This window comes from Lemur catta, chromosome 1 (assembly GCF_020740605.2).
Source record: "Lemur catta isolate mLemCat1 chromosome 1, mLemCat1.pri, whole genome shotgun sequence".
In the NCBI taxonomy this organism is placed as follows: domain Eukaryota; kingdom Metazoa; phylum Chordata; class Mammalia; order Primates; family Lemuridae; genus Lemur; species Lemur catta.
The window spans coordinates 32,031,199-32,046,928 of record NC_059128.1 but is presented as its reverse complement, the minus strand read 5'-3'; the positions used below and the strand labels follow the sequence as shown (position 1 = coordinate 32,046,928).

The 15,730-nt window shown below is 39.1% G+C and overlaps 1 protein-coding gene and 1 non-coding gene across 3 annotated transcripts in view; one reads left to right on the top strand and one right to left on the bottom strand.

Moving 5' to 3' along the window:
• Positions 1-8,310: 8,310 nt before the first annotated feature.
• The window catches only part of GPHN (gephyrin), a 535,238-nt gene continuing 527,818 nt past the window's right edge, over positions 8,311-15,730 (top strand). For both annotated transcript variants that reach the window (XM_045565470.1, XM_045565461.1), the window contains exon 1: positions 8,311-8,757. In XM_045565470.1, coding sequence (XP_045421426.1) covers positions 8,694-8,757 — 64 coding nt within the window. In that variant the 5' untranslated portion in view covers positions 8,311-8,693. The remainder of the gene's footprint in view (positions 8,758-15,730) is intronic.
• LOC123631169 lies at positions 14,007-14,110 on the bottom strand. Its single transcript, XR_006733038.1, has one exon. It is a non-coding gene; the product is annotated as a U6 spliceosomal RNA (small nuclear RNA).

The window sequence follows — 15,730 nt, the reverse complement described above, 5'->3', positions numbered from 1 at the left end:
GACTTTCACCTGTGGCAGTGCAAAGTTATCAGTTAGAGTGGCTGGGTATTCATGGGTGTCTGCATTTTGGTGAATTCAGGATATAGATCTCACCTTTGTGAGTACAAAAACATTTGGTCAACTTATCCAAAAGATCAGATATTCATTCAAGCTACTTAAACTCCAAAGAGATTAACTGATAAACCAAATATTAATTTAAATTACAGAAAAGCTATGCCTTCTAATTTGGCAAGAATATGTCTATATTTAGGATATTCCTATCTCCAAATCAAGTTATAGGAAAGTGAATTAGTAATCAGAAAGTATTTGGGATTGAAACATCATTATTACAGTTTTATTTGGACTCATAATATTCCAATTATGTTTCTTTGAGAATAAAACCCCTGATATCCTTGACTGTACTTGAGATACTTTTCAATTTCAAGGTCAACTGAGGAAAAACTTTGTCCCATTATCAATACATTTACAAACCTAACTTTGGGTAGTACTATTTTTGTGGCTTATCTCATTTATTTTACCTTGACTTGCTAGCTATTCAGAGGATATCTGCTAACATTTCACCCCCCAAAGTTGCCTTTTTGCAATGACCACAATAGGATTAGTTATGTTTGTCACACTTCTTTCCTAAATGAAATAAGGACAACAGCCTGATATTTTCATCTTAGGTATAGAATAGCAATCATCAAACAGGGCAAGTGACATTTTGCCTCATACTCTTAGATCCAAGCAAAAACATCTATTTTTAGTGTTGTTTATGTGAAGTATGGCCACCTTAGATGGTGTTTCTGTTTATAGGTAGAGGCTTCTGCAATCTGTTGTACACCAAGCCAAGTTTCTAACAGCCTCTCTGGCACCTTGGGAGAAGCTTGCATTGTTACCAATTCAAAGTCCCTATTGCTTCATATGTTCTGCATTTAGTCATCAAATATTAGGAAATGGGAAGAAAATAATGTTCTGTGTTAGAAAGGGAGACTTGTTCTGCAGCCAATCAATCCCACAGCAGGAGATACACAGGCAGATAAATATGATATATAATTATTACATGGTAAAATGAAAATTTTCAGGACAACTGAAAAAATCCATTTTCTCTGCTTCTTTTAAGAATTCACTTATGCTTCCTAACATTTCAAACTTTTACTTAAGGTTTATTTTAAATATAAAACATGATATAAATGTTTCTATAAACCATATTTCCCCCAATTATTAGTCAATCTTGGGAAAATGAAATTACTTAAGTTAACAAAATATTTTTGTTTTGTACCTTGTTTTTATAGAAAAAATATTTTGCTAGGAAAGTTGGGCTTTAAGTTTCGGTTACATGGAAACCAATTAATAATTTAAGACAAGCATAATGCTTTTTTGAGTTTTTAAAAAGCTCACTTAACTCAATCCATGTCAGTGTTTAAGCTTGGGACTATCTTTTCTTGACATACAGGCTGAATCCTAAAAACTTTCAAGAAATCAAATAGCTTCTAGAGGCACTTAATATTACTTTTCCACTTAACAAATCTCACTTTCCTTTCCCTTATCTAATAGTCCTTGCTTCCTCTAAGAATACTGCCCTCCTCTTCTACAGTCTACTGGTTTTTTTTAATTAAGGAGGGATAAAAATCAGTGCTTTCTTTAGAAATCAGAAAAACTTTTTGTCCTGTTTTCCTTTTTTTCCTGCTTCTTCCTTCTTTATTTTTTTAAGAGACAGGGTCTTGCTCTGTTGCCCAGGCTAGCATGTAGTGGTGCCACTATAGCTTATTGCAGTCTCAAAGTCCTGGGCTCAAGCGATTCTCCCACCTCAGCCTCCTGAGTAAACTAGGACTACAGTTTACTCAGGACTACACCCGGCTAGTCTTTCTTATTTTTGTAGAGATGGGGTTTCATTATATTGACAGGCTAGTGTTTTCCTTCTTGTATCAGATAAGTAGCCACGTAAATAAATAGTGACCTCCTACATTTGTAAACTGTCAGTACACACTTGGAAAGAACTTCTCTACCTTCTGAATATTAGTATGAGATTATGTGGGTAGAATAAACTCTACAGTATGGTGGAGAGAGACGGGGGTCTATAAAAAGTGTTGAACTAACTGCTAAGCTATCAGTGCACTAACCTTACATATTGTACCCAGATCCATTCTCCCTCAATCTCAGTCCATTTGGTAAAGGTGCCGCTGATCTCCATCCTCTATGCAAATATGTGACTAAGGCCTAAACAATCAAAAAATGCCACTCCCATTGCCTTAGTAAGTGCTTTGAGGATTGGTACACAATCTAAATATATGGCTCTCAATTTTGGTCTCAGGACCCTTTACATTCTTAAAAATTATTGAGGACTTTAAAGAGCTTTTGTTTATATAGGTATATATATATCAATATTTACTATATTAAAAAATTTTAATGTAAGAATATAGAAGTACGTATTTCATTAGCTATCAGAGTGATGATATATCATTACATATCATGTTTTCTCTGGAAAATTTCACTGTATCTAATGAGAAAATGAGAGTGAAAAGACAAATAATGCCTTAGTATTAATATAAAAATCTTTTTGACCTTGTAGACTAGCGGTCCCCAACCTTTATGGCACCAGGTATTGGTTTCATAGAAGACAATTTTCTCATGTGGCTGGGGGCATGAAGCTCAGGTGGGGCGATGCATGGCCAGGTTCCTAACAGACCACGGACCAGTACAGGGCCACGCCTGAAGGCTGGGGACCGCAGTATTGTAGATCATCTAAAAGGGTCTTGGGCTGGGTGCAGTGGCTGACACCTGTAATCCTAGCACTCTGGAAGGCCGAGGCAGGATGATTGCTCAAGGCCAGGAGTTCGAGACCAGCCTGAGCAAGAGTGAGACCCCGTCTCTACTAAAAAATAGAAAGAAATCATATGGACAACTAAAAATATATAGAAAAAATTACCAGGGCAGGGTGGTGCATGCCTGTAGTCCCAGCTACTCAGGAGGCTGAGGCAGAAGGATTGCTTGAGTCCAGGAGTTTGAGGTTGCTGTGAGATACACTGACACCACGGCACTCTAGTCCAGGCAACAGAGAGAGACCCTGTCTCAAAATAAAATAAAATACAAAAAAAAAAAAGGGTCTTGGCAGCCCAGTCCAGTGGCTCACACCTGTAATCCTAGCACTCTGGGAGGCTGAGGCAGGAGGATCTCTTGAGCTCAGGAGTTAAAGATCAGCTTGAGCCCTGAGCAAGAGCAAGACCCTGTCTCTACTAAAAGCAGAGAACATTAGCCAGGCATGGTGGTATATGTCTGTAGTACCAGCCACTTGGGAGGCTGAGATAGGAGGACTGCTTGTGCTCAGGAGTTTGAGGTTGCCGTGAACTAGGCTGCACTGTGGCACTCTAGCCCAGGCAACAAAGCAAGACTCTGTCTCTCTCAATCAATCAATCAAACAATCAATAAGAAGGTCTTGGGTCCCCAGAAACATTCAAGAACTACTGATCTAAATTATAGCCTAGAGAAGCCAATGCTACCAATGCCATCTATGCCACCATGTAGGAAGAGCCAAAGTGAGAATGAAGTCAACAAAGAAGAAAGCATAGCTGAAAAATGGCATCTTGGTAACATGGTTTCAGATCCCGAATCTAGCCAACCTTGAAGCTATACACATTTCTGGACTTGCTAGCTGCATGAGTCAATGAATTCCTTTTGGCTTAAACTAGGATCAGTTACTTGCAACCAAAAATGTCCTTAGACATCTGGATTTCGAACTGGGGACTTCAAGGGAAGAAAGTAAGGGTGGGAAAATTACAAAGGACCAGGGCATAAATTAATTATGCAAGCATCAATCTGCATAGTAGAAATATTAAATAAAAAGCCCAAGAAAAAGTTTAAATTTATTTTAATAAACATGACAGACACTGGAAAACACTGTCCTAGTAGTTCCCACATAAGTTCCTCAGTTTCCATGGGCAATAGAGGTGGCTCAGCTTACCTCACATTGTCACTAAGTGTTAACAAGGATATCAGAACTGAAAGCAAAATGTCAATTTGTTTAGAAGAAATGAATAAATTTATCTCACTAGACTTTGGAAAATTTTAGTTTAGAAAACTATTTCTGGGGAAAAAGCATTAGGTAACTTAGGTCAAATATAAAAACTTTTCCCCAATAGTCTACTCTGTAGACTTACATTTTCTCTGAATGTGTCTAATTTCTGAATCCTAGTGTTTTTTCTTTTCTTTTTCTTTTTGAGACAAAGTCTCACTCTGTCACCCAGGCTAGAGTGCAATGAGGTCATCATAGCTCACTGCAACCTCTAACTCCTGGGCTCAAGCAATGTTCCTGCCTCAGGCCCTCAAGTAGCTGGGACTACAGGCTCATGACACCATGCCCAGCTAATTTTTCTATTTATTTATTTCTTTTTTTCGTAGATATGGGATCTCTGGTCTCACTCTTGCTTTAGCTGGTCTTGAACTCCTGACTTTAAGTGATCCTCCCACCCCAGCCTCCCAAACGGCTAAGATTACAGGCATTAGCACCTGGCCTGAACCCTAGCTTTTAAAGAAACCTTTGAACCTTGTTTTTTCATAGGCCGAATTTCTAACTTACATGTTTTCAAGAAAATACATAGTAATGTAATTTATCATTGCCCATACTAGGTTGAATAGCATCCCCCTTAAATTTCACATCCACTAGAACCTCAGAATGTGATCTTACTTAGAAATATGATCTTTGTAGATAAACTTAGTTAAGATGAGTTCATATTAGAGTACTGTGGGCCCTAAATCCAATGACTGATCTCCTTATAAAAAAAGGTATATGAAGATACACACCAGAGAAAGGCTGTATAAAGGAGGCAGATTTTGGAGTGATGTTGTGACAAGGCAAGGAAGGCTGAAGATTGCCGGCAATCACCAGAAGCTAGAAAGAGGCAAGGAAGGATTCCTCCCTAGATCCTTTACGAGGAGCATGGCTCTCCTGACACCTTGATTTTGGACTTCTAGCCTCTAGAACTGTGAGAGAATAAATTTGTTTTAAACCATCCAGTTTGTGGCACTTAGTTACAGCAATCCTAGGCAAGGAATACAATCAATGCCTAATTTGGCCAATTTAAAGTTCATCTAGACTACAATGTAGCTATCTTTGGGGGGAAAAGGTTAAAATCAACCAAAGCTTCATTTTGCACCCATTTTTTTATTGTGGTAAAATACACATATATAAAATTTACCATTTTAACCATATGAAAGTGTACAATTCAGTAGCATTAAGTATACAGTTCTCCTCCCTTATCTCTGGTTTGCTTTCCTCAGTTTCAGGTACCTGCTATCAACCCTAGTCCAAAAATAGATGAATGTAGTATAATATTTTGAGAGAGATAGAGACCACATTCACATAACTTTTATTATAGGACATTGTTATAATTGTTCTACTTTATTATTAGTTATTGTTGTTAATCTCTTACTGTGACTACTTTATAAATTAAACTGTATCACAGGTATGTACCCATAGGAAAAAATAGTATATACATGGTTTGGTACTATCCAAGGTTTCAGGCATCCATGGGGGGTTGGGAGGGTCTTGGAACAGATCCCTCTAGTATAAGGGGGGACTACTGTATTCAAAATGTTGCTTGTACCCGTTTTTAATGTTTTATTGTACTCTGTTTTAACTGTGGGCATCAGCCAATCAAGAAAGAGGCAAGAGTAGAATAAGCCTTAGAGGAACCATAATCCATTCCCAAATTCATTCTTGCCTACAATCTAGTGCTAATGAGGAGTCTGGCCCCAGAAAAGTCCATAAGATTTTGCCTTATTTATACTGAAATTATGATTAACCACAAGAAAACTAAGAGTTAACTGGAGAGCTAAGTGTAAATATGCCAGTGCTAGAAAAAATTCAAACTTCATTTCTACTGATAAAGCTTCATCTTCAAAATGATAATCATTATGAAAGATGTTACCTATCTTTTATGTTGTCTCAGACAGTTAATGTAAATTCTTGGAGTTTTATTTTAAAACCCTAAGAATGGAGAGAATAAATTCCTGGGAACTTCTAATTCTTTACACACAAAGTATCAAAACTTTTTCTACTTCTGGTCTCCTCTTCCCTTCCCTTCCCCTCCCCCATGCCCCATGTTTCCTGAGACCTTTGTCAATATTTGGAAAATGCTACTCTTTCCTACCTTCCAGAAATTTTTCTTTGGTATAGTACTTGATTCCAGGATGGATTTTGAAGAAATGTCACACTGTAACAAGAGTAAAAAAAAAGTGTACATATTATAATATTCATCCAATAAGCAGCAGTAAAAGGTCACACAAGACAGCAAGGTCAATGAATTTTTTCTATATAAGTTTTGTTTGTTAAAGCTTGCTGAATTTGGGAGAGATAAATACACTTGAGAAAAAATGTTGGAAGACAAGCATCTCTTATAACTTAGTTCTATTATTTTTAGCAAGTTTTGTATTAACATTCAGCAAAACATAACAAATGTTAACAAACCTCCACGCACTTTACAAAGCTTAATTCATATTCACCCTTCTCAATTAAATTTTAATGAATTTCACCATTACACTTCTTTTATAGATGCAGAAAGTTAATTTCTTGTCCTCTGTTATTGATTTGTGAAACAAAAGTGCCAGTTTCTTTCCATGAATAATTATAGAGTATTCTAAGTTAAAGGTGTGCTTATTAGCCTACCACTTTACTTAATGGGCACTTAGTTAGCCTACCACCTTATTTAAAGGATGAAGGAAAAGGCCCAAATTTGTTTAAGGTCACAGAACTTGTTAGTGGTTTAGAATTTATGTCTTTAAAAGTTCAAGCTATTTTCTAATCATTTAAAATTTAAGAGTATTGCAGAGAATAAAGACAGGTTAGAGAGGTAACAACAGAACCAACTATTTGCTTTTAATGTTTAGTTTGAGATAAGGGAAATCATTCTCTTGGATGTACTTTCTCATCTGTATCTCTCATTTGAAACTAATTAACAATCCGTTGGCTACAGGATCTCCAGTGATAATTACAGGAGGTGAGTTCAAGACCTGGCTAAAATTTTTAATCCACTGTCAACAATACTAGCAATACACATACTCAAAAAAAATTCACTATTTTATTCCACCTCAATTCCATCATCTCCTTTGTATTTGTTATTATTTAAAATGAAATACCTAACTATGTGAATACTCAGTCACAGGAAGAGTAACTTCACGTTCCAACTGGAATAAAAAACTCATAATCAAATTGACTGAGATTTTACTTGTGTAGAAACGCTGACGATTACACACTTTTTAATAGTTCACTTTGCTTTTCATTTTTACGCTTCCAGGTTTTACCGTGGCTGAGAACAGAAGAAAAAATAAACAAACATATATGATGTATAATTTTTTTTAAGTCAGAAGTTGAAAGGGCCAGAAAGGTAACTAAGAAGCCGACATAAAATAGCCACAGGTGATTAATAACACATTTTATGAAAGGCACATGGAAATAAATAGCAACAAAAGCTATTTTCATGGTAATCTTATATCTCACAATTACTGAAAGGAAACTCAATTTCCATAGCAATTTATTGTGGTTCAGGCGGAACATGTCCTTCTCACTCCCTAAGTAGACAGATGCTTTTCACATAAAAGCAGAGTTTGTTGAGACAAGGCTTAAGGGTATGAAACCATGGGGCAGCAAGAGGACGTGACGGCACTCAGGATGCCCTGCTTCAGACTCCTAAGCTTCGCTTGTGAGGATTGTCTTGTAGGTACTAACTTGGAGATGGAATCCTAAAGCACCGGCAGGCGGAAATCCTTCCTCAGAGAGCGCTGAGAAAGCAAGCGGCTAAGATGTGGCGGGACAGGATACCTTCCTCTTCGCCCACCACAGACTCTCTGTCACAGTCGCCGCCGCTCTGCCACCCACGCAGCTTTCTCGGCCACCCCCAGTTTCCCCGGCGCATTCAGTGGGGTGGCCGGCCGCTCCTGAGAGCTGCGAGGAGAGGCCTGGCGTGCGGAGCCTGCCTAGCTCCCCCCACGGTTCCTCCTCAGAGGGGCTGGGCCGCCGGGGAGAGCCAGCCGAGGCGGCAGACGACCGGCCAGGCGCCAGGCTCGGCAGGGGATTGCTTCTGTCTGGGGCCCCGCCGAGGCCGCGTTCGTGCCTCGCGCGCACCCGCTCCGCGTTCTCCCAGCCAATCCAGTGCTACTCGCGCGCCCAGAAGCGCTCTCGGGTCCTGCTCAGGCTGGACCGGCTCCTTCCCGCTCCCAGTACTCTGCATCCGAGCTCTCACTCCTCCCCTGACTCTCCACGAGTTCCACGCCTTGGGGTGTAGCTCCGCCCCTGTCCCCGAGTCCGCCTCCGCAACCTCCAGAGTGTGTGCTCTCCTTTTCCCTCAGTCCAGCCATCCAGCCGCTTTGGGTCTCGCGTTCGGCAGAGCGGCCCGGTATCTCCGGCTTCTCTCCGCCACCTCCGCGTGCTCTCCCCGGGAGGCCACCGCGTCCCTCAACCCCAGCTCGCCTCCTCCTAGCCCGACACCGGGTCGCGCGCCTTAACTCCGCCTCCTCCGCGGACCCGCGCTCTCCCGGCGCGGCCTCTCCCCGCCGCAGGCCACCGAGTACTCTGCCGCCTCCCCCTCCTTCCCCGCTCGCCTCGCGCTCCCCGGGCTCCCTAGCTCTCGCGCTCTCCGAGTCGAGCGCGCTCCCGGCCCGCGCGCTCCGGGCTCCGGCTTCTCCCGGCTCCTGTCAGTGCGGTGACTGCGCTGGGAAACATGGCGACCGAGGGAATGATCCTCACTAACCACGATCATCAAATCCGTGTCGGAGTCCTCACAGGTAACCGGGGGAGGAGGTACGGGACCGCTGCTGCTGCTGCCCCCGACTTGCCTCAGGCTTCTCGCCTGTGGTGGCCCTTCTCTGCGGCCTCGGGAGGAGGGAAGGCTGAGGTGGGGGACTGGGGGGGTGCATTTTACTACCGCTGAGAGCTGCTGGAGGTTGGGGGTGTTCCCGCGTGTCCCCCCGGGAGCTGGGGCCGACGCCGTGGGGTGTCAGGCCCCAGCGCCTTCGCAGCCGAAGTCCCTGGCCCCCGGGGACCGAGGGGCCGGTGCGGCGGGCGCTGCGGGGCTCCGTGCTGCCGGTGCAGGCGGCGGGATCCTGGCTCCGCAGTCTGAAGCATGCCGCTGTCCGCTGGCCCTGGCTCATCCTTCGCGATGCTCTTCAGAGAGGGGGGAATCCCTTCTCCACCCCCTTTCTTTCCTCCCCCTCCCCCCACCCGGGCGGCCCCACGCCGTTCTAGCGGTGCTTGCCCCGGGCACCGGCCGGACACGACTCAGGTGTTCATTAGACGAAAGTGCTCCGCCCCCAGCTGCCCCTGGCGGGCCGGGCATCCCCTCAGCCACCAGTGGGACACCCCTCGCCTCCTCCGGGAGGTTGAGGATCGGCTTGTGTCCGGACCTCGGAAAGTGTCTGCATTCTGCCTTTCCGAGCAAAGGGCCCGCTGACTGCCTCTTCATTTCCTTAGCTAGGACGGGCTGCAGCCTGAGGCCGGGGATCCTGTTCTTTTCACTTGAGAGGGAAGGATTCCCCCACTCGGTCTCCTTTCTGCCCCTCCCTTCTGGGAACCCCCGCACCCGCACCCCCCGTGGATCGTCCCGAGGCTGGTGAGGAGCGCACTTTTCCCGGGTCGCGTTTCCCTCTTTCACGGAAGCCGTGTGTGCTCTGCATGTCTGATTCCGTTGCGTTGTATTTGGGTAATATCCCTCAGTTCGGCGATAGGCAGTTGCTGCAGGGCATGACTTCCAAGATGAATAGCAAGCCGATTTGTAAGGGGTTTCTGCTGTGGTTCTGTAGTTGCCAAGGTTTATGTGTAATTGAGTGGCGAGGCGGGGGTTAAAGAACTATATTTGGAATCAGAGAGCTTAGTTTGGAGTGAAGGAAATCCAAGACTGGTGTGATTTCGGAAAAAGAAGCGATGTAGACGGGAATCCTAGTGTCTCCCCCACTTCTTTTTTAATTTTTTTCCTTGACAAATTCTGACAGCTTGAGACGGTGCTCGAGAAGGGACTAAATTGAATGAGACTTGCTTTTATTATTAGGTAGGAAAAAAATCTCTGAGACTGTCGATAGGTACTGAGTGTAAAGCTTAATTTAGCTGCCGAGTTTTATGAAAAGGGGATATCCATCGCCCCCTTTCCTCTCTTTTAAGTAAACGGATTGCCTTTCCCTGGTATTTTTTCCAGATATTAACAAGTGATTAATCGACCTTTTCTAATTGAAAGCCCCTGGGATAGAGAAACTAGTCTAAACCAGTTGCAGGGAAGGGAACCCTTCAGGGGTTCTCTTCAGAAGACACGCTGTTCTCTTCTTTTGGTGCTGAAACTGTTTGCTTGTGTATCTCAGAATTCTTGGGGTTGACATTGCTGATCTGGTCGCAGGATGTAAAAGTATATAGCCTATATCAACCCTCAACTTGCACTTTAAATTCTAGCCATGCTTTGAAAATGAGTACTGAGAGTGAAGTTTAATAGAAACCAAAATATGTCAGCTGTCCCTGGAAATAAAAGGCCATATATGTTTAAAAGTTAAATAATAGAAATATTTTTTTAAAAATATACATTTTTTTTGTTTATTTAAGCTTTTTATAATAGTTTTATTTAATGAATCATCTTACTTTGGTGAAGTGACCTAAGAGTGCTTTGAAAAATGCAGCCCTTATCTGGTATCCCTATAGTCCAATAGGGCTAACACAACCAAAGAAACAATGTACGTAATTATTATACAAAAATTGTCTAATATGTTACCTATGTGTTTAGGGGCTAAATGCTAAAGGAATTCCATATTCAGATGGATTGGGAACAAATGTGACTACCTGAAGGAAGAATTTAGTACATTTACCAGAGTCAAGAAGAGCTGGCATTTTTAAGGGGAGCTGAAAGTCAGCAGCAACCTTATAAATAAATTAATATGTAGTTGAGGATGAGACTCTTGAGCAGAATAAAAATGCATTGTAAAGGCCTTGAAAAGCCCAGGTGGAATAGGTAGGTGGCATAGGCAAAATGTCAAGGAGGGAAGATAACTTTGACGGTGGAGTTAAAGATAATGTGGAAACGTTATCTCATGAAAATGGGGTACAGTAGTCTAGGGGGAAAAAGTCAAGGGCCAGGAACAGGATGTCGCTGAAGGAATGCAAAAGAAGCTGCAGATTTGGAGGAAATGGTAACAGAGAGCAATAGGATTTTATAATAAAATGGATATTTGAAGTCAGAAATAACTCTCAGGCTTTTTCTTGAAAAGTTATCAATATTAATATTATCTACTATGATGGAGCATGGAAACATGGAGAAGAATCAGAGCAAAGAGCACCAGTCCTCAGTCTGTGAATAGCAGATTTTATTAAAAACAACTTAATTTCTAGGGACTTGACATTCCATGTGATTTTGGGGGAAAAACACACAAAAATGAAGCAATGTTATACAATTTTGTGTATTCTAGAACTTCAGATGTTGCAGTTTTACTATTCTTATTCTTTACTGAACTTGAGTACTGTAATTTCATACTTAAAAATATTGAGTTGAGAGGCCACACTTAAAACTACGGTTTTTGTGTTATAATTTGTGGCTCTCTTAAAGGTGGAGGGCTTGTTTTTATAAAATCTCCTGAGCATGCTTCACAATAATGATTTTAAGTATTTTATCTAAATCTATTTTACAAAGGTAGTGGAAAGTGTGATCTTCCCACCCATACAGTTTACAATCTGTTAGATAGTATTTTGGTGAAACTGTATTGCCATTTCTAAAGTCTTTAATTGACTTCTTTGTAACATTACCTGTTGAAAGATGTTTATACTTTGAAAGTTTTCATTCTCTAGATGTTTTGTTGTCTTCATTTCAGTTATGAATTTGGCAGATATAATACAGTCTATTGAAATTTCTCATCAAACTCATTAACTGTATTAGAATTTTTAAAGAATAATGGTAGAAAGGGAAATATTTAGCAAAAGCTTTTTTGTTTGCTTATCTTGAATTATTTAGAATTTGGAAATCAGATTATGATAGTTAATATAACATGGATATTCTAGTTATACTAATTGTTTTTTTAATCAGGAAAATGAGAACATGCATATATATAAAAATAGGATGTACATGGAAATGTTTTATGTTGAGGATTATTGTCCATCTCTAAGATCAGTATCTTTATTGGTAATTATCTCATATTGATTTGCCAGAAATGAAGGTTATGTGATCTTTGGTGACCTAAGTTCTTGTTTTTAATATTTTTGTGTCTAATGTTCTCTACTTCTATTACTATTTATAGCAGAATCTAAAGGTAATGTGGTAATGAATAACATGAAACAAATAAACATGGATTTTTTTTAACAGCTTCAATAGTCAGCCTTAACAATTACATAGCAGGCTCACTATATCTCAAGCATGTCAGTTTTTACATACTTTATTCTGTTTTAAAAGAAGCTGTTTATCAAGGCAGCACATTAGTTCTACCACCGTAGAAGCTCTGCAAAAGGATTACTAGGAAAATAATGAATACATGTATGTATACAATGTAGAATCAGATAAGTATGTTCCATTGGTTAGCCACTGCTAATGTTAGGTAGCAAGGTGCTTAACTAAATGTGATAATCCATTGCCTAAATTTTCACTGACAGTGGTATGAGTGAGAAAAAGATACAAATTTGGGGGACAGGGCATTTGGTAAAATCATATTTTTGCTCTATTAATATACATTTCTTTTGCACTAAGCTGTTGATTTGAAATCAGTAGGACATATTGGAACAAATATAAGAGTAGGAAATAAAGATTAGAGAAAAGGCTAATTGTAAACTAGGACACCAAAAATATTGCAGTAACTCGTAGGGAGTATTTCATTCATTCATAAGTAAAGTCATTCAAAATATTCAAAAACTGAGTTCTAAGCCAAGATGCTCCTCTTATAACTTTGGAATTGTTCAGTGTTCAAGTATTTATTTTATTTCATTCTTCAAACTTATCCTTAAATATTGTCAGTATCATTTTCTGAAAAATAAGTTTATTAATAAGGAAAGGATATGTAAATATATCTTTTTTTTTTTTTTTTGAGGATGTTGTCACTAAGTAGGCAAATCACTATTGCAAACAAAACCTGAATCCTACCAAGTGGCATTTGTGTGTTAGGGCAAACTCAGCTATTTTTTTTTTTTCTTGGTATGTGTTTTTTAATGTTGATCTATATGACTACAGTTAAAAAGAAACCTATTTCTCAAACTAGATCATTCTTTCATGAACTTTTGGTTGGAAGCAATGTATTAGAGAATTAAATGTTTAGTCACAAGCAGGAAAATGTTAAATTAATTTCTAAGGAATATGTTTAATATTATCATCACCGTTCAAAGACTTTATGAAGTACTAGTTGCTACGTAGTAAGACTTTAACTATATTAAAAACACGTATTTCTGTTTGATCTCAAACTGAGGCATATACTGGAGAATTAACAGTATGCTATTAGAGTGGAAGTGATGAATAAGAGTCGATTTTAACTTACTGGTGATAGATTCCTTGTGAAGTTGAACAGGGTGCTTTTTTTAAACAATCTAGTAACGTAGATAAAATCTCTACTCTGCTTTTGCAAATAGTATTGAAGAACAATGAAGCATATTTGGAACTTGAGATGTTAAAAAAAGAGATCCTGAAAAATAACGTAATAAAACCACCAAAGATTTCTTCCTTCACAGCTGGGCAGAGAAGATAAATACCAAGAAAGAAAAAAAGACTGTTTAACCTTCTTAAAAGTAATTGGGGCTGTAGTCAGTAGGAATGACATGTAATCTTACTTTCATTGAAAAATTCTTTTGAGCCACCTCTCAAAAAGCAAATGTCTAACAAAATATTGCCGAGGAGAAGTTCTATCCAGGGTGTTTAATGAATTCATAAACTAGTTTGTATTTAATCAATTCATCTTAACCAAGTAAGTAGAACTTCTTAAAAATTTTATAATTAAAATGACTCCAGTGGCTTTTTCACAGTAACTTTGCCAGTATTTATACATTTTGAAAGAGTTGGTTTAAAACTATTGTGCTTTATTTAAAAAAATTTTTTTATATGGAATCCTTCACTAATTTGCATGTCATCCTTGTGCAGGGGCCATGCTAATCTTCATATCATTCCAATTTTAGTATATGTACTGCTGAACCGAGCACAAACTATTGTACTTTAAAAATATTTTTTAATTTCAGAAATAAAGGAGCAAGGAAATGAGATGTGGTAAAAGAAGTGTTACCATAATTTGAGCACTGCTTCTCAAATTGGGGTACATGGCATTGTGTCAAGGGATACTCCAAAGGCTGAGAATCTAAGCTGTGGAACAAACAATCATTTTTGAAGTATAATTTCACTTGAGAGTATATAATTTAAATCACTTTAATATTAAGATAAACATAAGTAAATTAGGCACAGAGTGTAGAATTCACATGAGCTTTTAAGATAAAATCAGAAACTCAAAGAAATTTCAAGTGAACCCATTATATTTCAAGTGAATTCCAGACTTCATCATTCTTCTTTGTTATCGGTACTTTGGCAAAAAAATGTAAGGAGCACTGGGTCACGGAACACTGGATGACCCATGTTCTAATGCTAGTCTAGCTAGTTAAGTTTTATTAACTGGAGCACATTACATAATTCTCTCCCAGCTTTTCTTACCACTAAAATGAAGAAATCATTCTCTAAGATCACTTCAGGCTCTTGTTGCAATGTATGTTTCTACTTTTAGCATTCTGACCAGCTGGAAAGAGAAATATAGGATATTAGACTTAATTTTTTCCCGTCTTTATAATGGGAATGATTATGGGTGAGGGTATAATGCACATAAAAATTTAAGATAATAAGTAATGGAAGAAACCATCAAATTTTCTGAAATTAGGTTCTGTCATTATAAACTGAAGGATAAAATTTAGATTTTTTTTAGAAATTTTTGTAGCATTAATCTTCTTTCTGTTACTAGTAGTCTCACACTTAGTTTCAGAATCAGCTCAGGCTTCACTTCTCAACAAAATCTTTCCTAGGAATTATTCTCTTCAATGATGTCTTTCTTTGTTTTCCTACAGTGTTTATAAATGTTATCTATACCCTGTTATGTATTTGTGGAGGCTGCATGATGTAGTTAAAAAAGACTTTGGAGTGAGACAGACTTAGATTTCATGCCCTGATTTGCCCTTTATTTTGGGAAGTCATTTAGCCTCTCCAAATTTTAGTTTTCTTCTCCCAAATGAAGATGGAAACACCTACTTCACAGAGTTTTAAGAACTAAGATAATGTATGTGAAGATGCTGAGCATCTATGTTTAACTTGGAGCACATACACAATAATCTTTAGTTCCTTTCTTGTTTGTATGTTGCTTCGGAGCAATTTGCTAGCAGTTTCATGTATTCACTTCTTATTTAAAGTAGATCTCAAGGTTCTTGAAGCAGGTGATTGTGTTCTTTGCTTCTTTTGTGCCCTTTTTTCTTCATAGCGTCTATTAATGAAGTAATTGCATAGAAAGTGTTTAATAAAAAATTGGGGTGTGAAATTTATATAGTACATTAGGAAGAAGCTACCCAGAAACATTTAGCTAAACTAGAATTTGGCTGCAATTAATAAAATGGTATTTCAGGGTAGATGAAGAGAGATTGTGTTTTTTAAAAGCTATATATTCCTGGTAATAGGGCGATATTAATAATGCTGTGTATTTGAGATGTTTTATCATATCAAATTTCATATATTGCTTTAATTGATGGGCATAGTTTGTATGAGGATTATTTGGAGCACTGGAATTTGGTATT